Source organism: Hydra vulgaris, chromosome 01, assembly GCF_038396675.1.
Source record: "Hydra vulgaris chromosome 01, alternate assembly HydraT2T_AEP".
Taxonomy (NCBI): Eukaryota; Metazoa; Cnidaria; class Hydrozoa; order Anthoathecata; family Hydridae; genus Hydra; species Hydra vulgaris.
In genome coordinates, this window is record NC_088920.1 from 53,862,247 (window position 1) to 53,875,000 (window position 12,754).

The window sequence follows — 12,754 nt, forward strand, 5'->3', positions numbered from 1 at the left end:
TTTGTGTAACAATTAGTATATATAATTTATTTATTTTATATGTCATGTTTTGCTCTTTTTACTTTTTGATTTTCTTGTTGTTATTTATATAATTTTAAAGAGAGTGTAATAATTAAAATTTTAGACCAAAACATTCACTAACCTTTTATACTCAATAACTTTTGTTTGAAAAAAAAAAAAAAAGATGAATAAAAGCTTTTTGACCATATTTTGGAATACAAGTAACATTTTCTTGGTTATGAGCCAAAACTTTAATGACTGTACCATAACTGCTATGATTGCTGGAATTTCAAGGTATCCTCCTCCTATTCCTGGAGTATGGTATCAAACTCCTTTATGGTTTCCTGTAGATATGGTATCAAATGCTGAACCCTACACTACGTTGTTTAATTTCAATTCATACATCACAAATAACCAATTTTCCATCTGTTTGCATCACCAGTTGTTTTATTTTATCTATCTAATACATTATATATATATTAAATATTCTAAAAAGAAAACCTTGATTCAAAATGTTTTGTAGAAGGAACAATTCAGTGTGAATAGACAGATACCAGGCCAAGGATTATAAAAAAATGAATGGATTTCCAATATAAATAGTAGTTAAAAGCGAATTGATCGAGGTAGAATCTAATGTGTCTAATGTAGAAGAATCAAGAGATAAAAGTTTTAGTGAGATCATAGCATGGTCTGAACCACCCAAATGAGCATAAGAAGAAAATAACTACAAACTAGGGCTAGGGACAACACATAAATCAAGGAGTAAGGGTAAGTGATTAAGGTTTTCTAAAAAACAGTCTAAATCCCAAATTAAATATAAGAGATTGAGAAAGGCGATATTTTTAAATTAAGTCGTGAGAAATAAAGCTTATTTGCTTAAAGAACAAATATTTGAATAAAGATAATAAGCTTATTTAATTTAATCAGATATCAAAATAAGTATTAAATAAGTGCAGAATTGGAAAGAAGTAAAACAATAAGAAAAGGAAAGAATGAAATGAAACAATAAGAAAAGGATTGAATGAAAATGTGCACAATAAGAGTAAAAGTAAGAGGATTCAGTTACTCTGTAGATCACAAATATTTGTAAAAAGTAGTGACAATGTAATTATTGTATATAAATGGTTTTTTGAAGGTTGGTGATGATGTGGTGGTGACAATGGTTTTTTTATGTTTAATGCTTTTAGGTAATATAGTTATGTTTTAATTTGTTTGAGACTATCATATAAAGCGCATGGTAACGTGCCAATAAGCTATGCAGTTGTCTCAGTTTTGCTAATTAACTCTAAGTTGTAACAAAAGACTCTTTTTGTGGACTTGACAATCCACATAAAAAGTATTAATAGTCATACCACCCATGCGTAACATGACACTTTCTTTTTTTTTCCATTTCCATCTTTTTTTCCATTTCTACAAATACTATTATGGTAGCGAACATTCTACCAGGGTAGCGAGCTAACTCCTTTTTCACAAGAGAAAAAACAATCTTATTCTGACTCATTCAACAAATTTTTGCTTTTATGCTCAAAAAACTTTAACTCATTTGTTTCCTCATACACCATTGCGTTTTTCAAATCTCTCCTACCTTTGTGTTTTTCAAATCTCTCCTATCTTTGTGTTTTTTAAATCTCTCCTACCTTTGTGTTTTTCAAATCTCTCCTACCTTTGTGTTTTTCAAATCTCTTCTACCTTTATGTTTTTCAAATCTCTCCTACTTTTGTGTTTTTCAAATCTCTCCTGCCTTTGTGTTTTTCAAATCTCTCCTGCCTTTGTGTTTTTCAAATCTCTCCTGCCTTTGTGTTTTTCAAATCTCTCCTGCCTTTGTGTTTTTCAAATTTCTCCTGTCTTTTTGTTTTTCAAATCTCTCCTGTCTTTGTGCTTTTCAAAACTCTCCTGTCTTTGATGTTTTTCAAATCTCTCCTGTCTTTGTGTTTTTCGAATCTCTCCTGTCTTTGTGTTTTTCAAATCTCTCCTGTATATATATATATATATATATATATATATATATATATATATATATATATATATATATATATATATATATATATATATATATGTATATATATATACATCTGTATATATATATATATGTATATATATATACATGCTCATTAGAATTTTTATAATAATTAATCTGTTTTTTATTTAGCCTATTCAAATCTTGGTTCAAATTGACAAAAATAAAATTATTAAATTTTAAAATTGCTTAATTTTTTTTTTGTTTAAATTATTATTTTGAAGCAGTTTAAATTTATCCTTTTTTTATCTTTTTCTTTTTCTTTTCCTTATCATCATTATCATGATTTGTTCTCGTTTTTTTTTTCTCATTATCTTCATTTACATTTGTTGTGCTTGTGTACATGTGCTTTTTTGAATATACTTAGTATAATTTGTTTTTAGTACTTTTCCAATCATCTTTTTATTTTTATTTTTTTCTGTTAAAATGTTATATTAATAATTATAAATACATTATTTATAAATTTAATGTTGCAAGTTTGTTGTGCATAAATTCATTTTGAATATTATAAATGTTCATCCAATATTTAATTGTTTGGTTTTATTTCTAAAAGGTATACTTACAGAGCACCTGTCCAATCAAAATGACTACCAGTTTGAGGTAACTTTTGTTTAAAGCTGTTTCTTACTGTTAATTTTTATTTATAAAGTTTATACAATGTTATATAATATTAGCAATATTTTAAACTCCTTTATCCTTTAAAGATAAATTTTAAAATTTTATTTTTTGTGCTATATTTTTATATAACTGCTATATTTTTTGAAATATGATATTAACAACATTTTATTTTTACAAATTTTTTTTTTTTTTTACATATTTATCTTTCACAAGGCTTAGTTGACACAACTATAGTTGAAAATACTACTCAGCTATCTTCCTCAAAGGTACATACAGAGGTGTGATGGGATTTGAACTTTGCACCTTTTGCTTACAAAACAAATGCTCCATCACCACATCACAGCTACTAATTTCTTTTTTGTTTCTTTTCTTTGTGTCTTTTTATTTTTTATTTCTGTTTTTATTGATACCCTATTTTTGTTACATTAATTTATATAGCATTTTTAAAAAAAAAGAAGAAAAAAACAAAAATTACTGAAAGAAAAGATTGCTGCCCCATGCCAAATCCTCAGTCGATGTAGCAGCACTCCCTTGTGGCAGCAAGCTATAAGATAGTCAAATATATATACTGAAGGCTATAAGCTATAAGATAGTCAAATATATATACCAGCATTTCATATATAATATATACATATATATTTTATATATAATATATATATATAATCTTTGAAAGTCATTTTCTTGTTATATATTAAAATATGGGTAGAATTCAATAAATACGGCTGCGTATAAACTTTTTTTTAAATATATATATTTTAATAATATATAATTATTTCGATATTTCGCTGATCTATCGTGATCAGCGTCATCAGGTATAATAAATAAAATAGTTACAAAGAAATCGTTATAGTAAAAACAAACCGTTAAAAAGATAACACCAAAAGCCAAAATATAATACAAAATTTTTTTTTAAATAACTGATGTCAGCAGATTTTATTAAAAAATGGCCCCCAGTTTTTTGTTGTCACGTTATCACCGTCATCCCGATTGAGAACCACATCACCATTTCTCAACTCCTATTGAACCCTAGCTTTGCTTATTTTGAGTGACTCTTTGATTTTCCGAGTTCGATATTCTGGGGCTACAGATAATGTTTTGGGGTGCAACCAATCAAACTTACCATGGCATGCTTTGGAATGTTCAGTTGCACCCGAACTGGACCATTTTTCTTTTAAGCTGTTTTTCTGGTGTTCAATACATCTCGATATCACCTTCTTTTTAGTTTCACCAATGTATATCGAACCGCATGAACATTTTAGCTGGTATACACCAGGGTTTGTGTTTAGTGGTAGTTTAGTTTTATTGTTGCAAAAAATATTTTTTAAATTGGGAGTTGATGTGAAAATAACCTTTATGTTTTGTTTTCGAAATTCTTTATGAAGTTTTGGACCAACAATTGGTATCCAAGGCAGTTTTATAAAGGGTTGGGTATCTAATGGTTGACATGTGGTGTTTTTTGAACCGTTTTTTAAATAGTCTATAGTAATTTTATTTAGAATGTTCTTGTCGTGGCCATTTTCAACAAATATGTCTATTAGAAAATCAATTTCTTTTTGAAGGTGTTTTTGAGAGCAAATTCTTTTTGCACGACATGAAAATTCCTTTGAAAACGCCAATAATAATGTTAGGATTAATGTTCGAGTTAGGTTTAAGTTGAACATTTGTAATAGCATCTTTTCGATGTATTTGAAATTCATAAGCTCCAGAGCCTGTGTTTGTAATATTAATATCTAGGAAATTGAGTTGTTTGAGGTCGTTTTCAGGTTCCGCTGTGTATTTTATGGCAGGATGTTGTTCATTAAGGATGTTCAGGAACATTTGTTGTTGTTTTATTGAAGCAAAGCGAGCGTGACAATCATCTACATATCTCTTGTAAGTTTTTGGTTCGGATGTATAAACAATTGCTATGTTAAGGGCCTTTCTTTTTATATTTTGTAAAAATGCTTCCGTCATAACAACCATTAAAGATAAACCTATAGGACCTGAATTAGGTATTACTCGGATATTGTTTTCATATAAAAAATAACATATACTTAATGAAAGTTCAATTAATTGGTGATTGTCTGCAAGAGTAAGTTTAGTTCGAGTTTTTAAGTCATCAATGTCAGCGTTCAATATATCAATAATAACCGGAATTGCTTCGTCAATTGGTATAGATGGATATAAATTGACTATATCAAATGAAACTTGAACTTCGTTAGGATCTATTTTCCATTGCTTAGCTTTATTTACAAAACTATTAAAATTCATAAGTCTACTTTTATTTTTGTTCAGAGTCGGTTGAATAATTTTAACAAGATAATCAGATGTTCCATATCTGTTAATTGTGTTAATTGTATTAATGTGTGTTAATTGTTGATACAGCAGGGCGCATTGGGTAATCTTTTTCTGGTTTGTGAGCTTTAATCATTCCGTAAATCCTTTGTGGGTTACAATCTGATGGATACATTTTAAAGTATGTATTTGTGTCTAGCTTACCTTCTTTTCTTAATTTGCACAATTGTCTTTGAAATTTAGTAGTCAATGTGGATGTTGGATCATAATCAATAATTTTGCTATTTTTTATTTGTTCTTCTAATTTGAGAGATGCATCATTTTGGTTTAATAATGCGAAACCTGTGCCTTTATCGAAAGGGTATATCTTAATATTAGAATTGTTATTTAATTTGTTTATGGAAAGACGTTGTTGCTTAGTTATATTATCTTTTAATTTTAATTTTAGTAAATTTGTTAAAATTTGTGAACATTTTTGTCGTAGAGTTTCTGCCTGTGTTGGTTTTTTAAGTTTTTCAAGTTGTAAAGCGCAAGTTTCGATATTAGTTATAATATCCATATAAGGAATTTTTTTCTGCAGTGGTACAAAATTTGGACCTAAATTGAGTAGCTCAGTTGTTGATTTATCCAGAGTAACATTAGTTAAATTGAGTATAGCAGGTTTAATAACATGATTGGGAGGATCAAAAGTATTTTTTATAATCAGTGTAATTTGTAATTTATAATATTTTTCTTTAATTTCCGTTTTTTCCTAATATAATGGTAATTTTTTGATTTGTTGGTTATACTATTAATTAACTCATAATCGTGTAATCTTTTAGATATTTTTAGATATTTTTACATTTTGTTTTCTTTTAGTTGTTTTCTTTTAGTACTTTTAGTTTGATTTTTAGTTTTATTTTATTTATTTAATTTGATTTTTTTATTTTTATTTGGGAACCAACATTTTTTCTTAAAAACACAAACATATAGGTTATTTTCACATCAACTCCCAATTTAAAAAATATTTTTTGCAACAATAAAACTAAACTACCACTAAACACAAACCCTGGTGTATACCAGCTAAAATGTTCATGCGGTTCGATATACATTGGTGAAACTAAAAAGAAGGTGATATCGAGATGTATTGAACACCAGAAAAACAGCTTAAAAGAAAAATGATCCAGTTTGGGTGCAACTGAACATTCCAAAACATGCCATGGTAAGTTTGATTGGTGCACCCTAAAACATTATCTGTAGCCCCAGAATATCAAACTCGGAAAATCAGAGAGTCACTCGAAATAAGCAAAGCTAGGGTTCGACAGGAGTTGAAAAATGGTGATGTGGTTCTCAATCGGGATGACGGTGATAACGTGACAACTAAAACCTGTATTTTGGCTATTTAGTGTTATCTTTTTAACGGTTTGTTTTTACTATAACGATTTCTTTGTAACTATTTTATTTATTATACCTGATGACGCTGATCACGGTAGATCAGCGAAATATCGAAATAATTATATATTATTAAAATATATATATTTAAAAAAAAGTTTATACGCAGCCGTATTTATTGAATTCTACCCATATATATATATATATATATATATATATATATATATATATATATATATATATATATATATATATATATATATATTTTATATATATATATATGTATATATATATATATATATATATATGTATATATATATATATATATATATATATATATATATATATATATATATATGTATATATATATATATACGTTTATATATATGTGTTTATATATATCAATATATATATATATATATATATATATCTATATATATATATATATATATATATTAAAATATATATATCTATATTAAAAAAACTATATCTAAATATTTGTTCGAGAAACATTATGACTTTTCAATCTAGACATGTTTTGTAAATCACAGACTAAGAAAATTGTTACAAACCAAAAAAAATTACACTACAAATTATGATCTTGTAAATAGATTGATTTGTATCATATATATATATATATATATATATATATATATATATATATATGTATATGTATATATATATATATGTTTATATATATGTGTTTATATATATCAATATATATATATATATCAGTATATATATATATATATATATTAAAATATATATATATATATTAAAGTATATATATATATATTAAAAAAAATATATATAAATATTTTTAAGAGAAACATGATGACTTTTCAATCTTGACATGTTTTGTAATTTACATACTAATAAAATTGTTACAAACCAATAAAAATTACAATACAAACTATGATTTTGTAAATAGCATGATTTGTATCATATATATATATATATATATATATATATATATATATATATATATATATATATATATATATATATATATATATATATATATATATATATATATATATATATATATGTCTTCATATTTTGATTTTATTCCAGAGTTTTAAATGTAATTTTATCTTTTAAAAATGTAGTATGTAACTATGAAACATGTCACACACACACACACACATATGTGTGTGTGTGTGTTTGTGATATATATATATATATATATATATATATATATATATATATATATATATATATATATATATATAATATATATATATATATAAATATATATATATATATATATATATATATATATATATATATATATATATATATATATATATATATATGTCTTCATATTTTGATTTTATTCCAGAGTTTTAAATGTAATTTTATCTTTTGAAATTGTAGTATGTAACTACGAAACATGTCACACACACATATGTGTGTGTGTGTTTGTGATATATATATATATATATATATATATATATATATATATATATATTATATATATATATATATATATATATATATATATATATATATATATATATATATATATATATATATATATATATATATATATATACATATTTTTTGAGCAACGCAATAGCATAAATGAGAAAAAAATTTAAGAAAAGTACGCTATTTTTCAATTTTGACATGTTTCGTAGTTACATACTACATTTTCAAAAGATAAAATTAAAATTAAAACTCTGGAATATAAAATCAAAATATGAAGACATATATATATATATATATATATATATATATATATATATATATATATATATATATATATATATATATATATATATATATATATATATATATATATATTTATATATATATATATTATATATATATTAGGGTTGTTCAGAAAAAAAAAATTTTAGAATTTGTAAAACCAAACCGTTTAGATTTGAACCAAATATGTTTGAACTTACTCACAAAAAATTTTAGCGCCATTGAACCACTCTTTCCTTGCCCTCAAAGCACATGTTTGGAAAAAAAAGGACCTAAAAATGACCAAAAATCAATTACTTTAAGTGTCTTGAGGGCAAGACTAGCATAAATATTTATAATAAAATTTTTTTTCAGGGTTTAGATAAATATCTGTATTTTTGATTAAAAAAGTATGGTTTTTTTCTTTCTTTTTAAAAAACAGTATAATTTACATTTTAAATTGGCGAAAAAACGTTTATTACATGGTGCGGCGTTGTTTTTATAACCTTTTCAACAATGAAATTCAAATTTTGTTATTTAGATTTATAATACAGTTTGCACATGTATATTCAAAATAAGAATAGAGTTACTCATTTTATGTACGTTTATTATTTGTAATATTTTAATCAGAATAAAATAAAATGCTCCTTACGTTATGACTACAATTAATTAATTTGTCTTCAAAAACTAAACTTCGCATTTTTTTTAATTTTTTGCAAAATTTGGAGATTTTATTGCGAAAAATGTTCCTTATGTGCAGTATCAATGATATTCTGAAAAAATCAAGCATGTGCCAAAATACCTTACATCATTGTTATTAAGTGGTCTTTAAAAACAAATCATTAACAATTAAGAAATAAAAAAGGTTTTTTCAAATTTTCCGAAAATGTTGATTTTGTAACATATTTGTTTTTTGCATATCACGATTCAATATTATTTATTAAGTGAAAAAAAAATATTTTAAATATTTAAAAAGATTTCATAGAAGTTTCTTCTATAGTTTATCTAATTAATCTTTTTTTTTTTGTTCTTTTTTTTTTTTTCGCCAAGGAGGAAAGATTATCAGATAATCTTTTTATGGTAAGTTTGGTGGAGCTTTTTCCAAAAATCCTGAAAACAGAGCGAACTCTGTCAACTGAAATTAATCTGTTCTGTTTTTCCTCTTCGTTGTTGTAAAGATGGACATATTGCTGCATCATGCCGACGGTTCTCTTCGAATGGCCATTGACAACAAAAGACAATTGGCATAATTTTCAAAAATTTTAAACGAAGACTGTGTATGCCAGTATTGCGGTGGAAGTGAAAGCCACTCTTTTATTCTTTTTTCACTTAAACCACTAAAACTAAACATAAGGTTAAAAAACTCATCTACCAAAGGGGCTAAGCTTAGTGGATCTTTCTCAGTACTAGCATTTTTTTAAATCTCCATTCTGATGTCTTTCTTTTTTTTGTTTTTATTTTTAAAGTGTTCAGTCTTAGTTATTTTAAATGAAAGAATTGCAGCTCAATTTTTTATTTTTTATGCAAAGGCAAATCTTCATCCAAATCTTCAACCACAAACTCCGCGATAAGCTTGATTTCTTTTACAAGATTGTTGTTTTTTTGAACAAAGTTAAGTTGAGAAAACAAAAGCTGCATTTTCAGATAGTATATTGTTTAACCAAGAAAACGGACATGATGGATAGCTCCAGTTTTCCTGATTTTATAAACAGAAGGTGATAGATAAGTCACAACTAATTCAGCCAGCTCTCTTCTGTCTTCACGTTTATCTTCTCCTGCTATCCCCTTTCTTTCTATATATGCTTTGCAAAAGATCTAAGTAATCTTCAGCAGCCTTTTCACTTATACTACCACTCACCTCCTTCCAGTAAAACTGGCACAGATCACTTGGGGCATAACTAAAATTAGGATGTTCAAATAGGCTCTTAAATTTTTGAAACAATAAGTTTTCTGGTCCTGTAGTCAACTCATTCGTTGTATGTTTTCAAAAATGCACCATTCTTAATTATGTTATGTGATGCCTGCATGCTAGTTTTAAAAGATATGTTTTTAAATTGTTGGATATCTTTATGATTAAACCATTTTTGATCCAGGTACTGTATAACACATGGATAAGGAGAAGCTTCTATTGCATTTTTTACATCCTCTTTTGCTAAAGTTGACATTTTCATTTGCTAATTTCATCTTTCTAAAGGCTGTTGATTTACTGCAATGTATATCTGTACGTTCAACACCAGCTTCAGTTAAAATAACACTTATCACTTTTTGCAAAACATTTGGAAAAACATCACTTAACGTAGCTATTAGGGGAATGTTCCCTACACACACATCTATTGGAATTTCAGCAGTTACTGTACAGTTAGGCTGAGATGGTTCTTTTTGATAATAGTTACTAGGCTCAAAATCAGAATCATAAGATGAATCAGAATTTCATAATTAGATTTTGTTGATTGCACATTTTTTGTTCTATTTTTCTTTTTGTTACTCTCTGCTGTCAACAAGCATAAAATAATATTAATTATAGCAAAATGTTTTAAAAGAAAAATATCACTTATTACTTTTAATTTTTAAGTTTTATCTTTCTACAAAATTTCTTATCCTCTGGGTCAAGAATAAACTTTCTTTCTCCTTCCTGATCTTCCTAAAACATCAAGTCTTCGAGCTTATGCTTGTCAGATCTTTTTTTGTTGGTCCTAATAATGTTCTTTAAATCTAACTTGCCTACCCAAAAAACCTTTTTTAAGCAATTCTCAAAGTTTTTCTGGTTTGTTAAATCTTTAGGAGAGCTTCTTTTTTCTTTTTTTTTTAATTAGAATACTGCTTGTCAAGTTTAATAAAAATTTTTAATAGTTGATAGTCACTTACAACTTCAAACCCTGCTTTTATCCAGGGTTTCTTAACCATAGCTAAAACATAGTTACAATCCAAATTTTCACATCTTTCAAAATTTTGCGAAGCGAGCAGGTAACCAAACTAATTTTTTGGTGGTTTTAGGCAGTATAGATTGCAGGTATGCTAGATGTTGTAGAATATCCATGCCTTTTGGAAGTTGAATATCTAAATGCATACTTGTTTTTGTTCATCATATTTTATTGAGATAATTTAGTCTCTCTCTTAAATATATCATATACATTAAATTGTTCAAATTTCTTACAAACTAGTAATTATCTGTAACTTCAGGTAAGGCTGCTTTAATAATAAACTTTTTTTCTTTTTTTTATTAGACCTTTTTTCTTTTTTTTATTAGATCTTGACTTAAATTTGTTTTCAAACTTGCACTTTCTGTTTTCTTCATACATATTTATTGTAAAGTTTAGTATTTATCATTATCATTAATCTAAATAACCAAGAATATATTTGTAAATATTATAAAAGCCGGAAAAATACTTATTATATTATTTAAATATTTGCTATATTTTATATAGTATTATTTCACTTGTTAAATGATATATACATCACATTGTATCTTTATTTTTTTATCAAAGTTTGAATTTCATTGTTGAAATGGTTATAAAAACAACGCCGCACCATGTAATAAACGTTTTTTTGCCAATTTAAAATGTAAATTATACTGTTTTTTGAAAAGAAAGAAAAAAACAATACTTTTTTAATAAAAAATATAGATATTTATCTAAACCCTAAAAAAAATTTATTATAATTATTTATGCTAGTCTTGCCCTCAAGACACTTAAAGTAATAGATTTTTGGTCATTTTTGGGTCCTTTTTTTTCCAAACATGTGCTTTGAGGGCAAGGAAAGAATGGTTCAATGGCGCTAAAATTTTTTGTGAGTAAGTTCAAACATATTTGGTTCAAATCTAGACGGTTTGGTTTTTCAAATTCTCAAATATTTTTTTTTCTGAACACCCTTAATATATATATATATATACATATATATATATATATATATATATATATATATATATATATATATATATATATATATATATATATATATATATATATATATATATATATATATATATATATATATATATATATATACAGTATCGGACAAAACGAGTGCAACCAAATAATACTAATTTAGTTTCTTTATATAAAAGTGCTGCATTTTTTCAATTTAGAGAGATAACTATGTAACTGTTTAGAGACAAAGTTCTTCAAGTTTTATTCATCTCAAAGTTCATTATTTGTACACAAAAATTAATAAATTAATCAAAAGTATTAAAAAAAGTTGATTTCCTTTTGGACAAAACAAGTGCAACTCCACAAAATGTTGACCAAGCTGTATTTTGCTATCAATAATTCGTAGCGAATCCTTTGTTGTTGATCACAACCTTGCATCTCCGAGGCATAGAATCGATCAGGTGATCAATGAAACTTTGTGAAATTGCTGCTCATGCCTTTAGAATTTGTTCAAACAATTGACCTTTATTACGAACACCTTCACGAATAATTCTGCGGTTGACAATCTCCCACAGGTTCTCGATAGAGTTAAGATCCGGAGATTGAGGCGGCTAATCCATCACCAATAGGTGGTTGTCTTGAAACTTTTGCTTGACTACTTTTGCAGTGTGTTTCGGATCGTTGTCTTGCTGAAAAACCCATTTTATTGGCATATTCCATTCAGCATGAGGTAACATAACATCTTTCAGGATATTTTTATACATGAAACGGTCCATTATTCCATCGTTTCGATGTATTGGACCAAGACCATTAGCAGAAAAACACCCCCAGATCATTACATTGCCTCCACCATGCTTCACGGTCTTATGGCAGTAACATAAATCGAGGCGTTTTCCGGCTGGTCAACGTATACGGC

The 12,754-nt window shown here is 26.1% G+C and overlaps 1 protein-coding gene across 1 annotated transcript in view; it reads left to right on the forward strand.

The window, feature by feature from the left end:
* The window catches only part of LOC105847333 (uncharacterized), a 102,475-nt gene that overhangs the window by 51,786 nt on the left and 37,935 nt on the right, over nucleotides 1–12,754 (forward strand). The window contains exon 6 of the mRNA XM_065788602.1: nucleotides 2,571–2,617. Within this exon, the coding sequence (XP_065644674.1) occupies nucleotides 2,571–2,617 (47 nt within the window). The remainder of the gene's footprint in view (nucleotides 1–2,570; nucleotides 2,618–12,754) is intronic.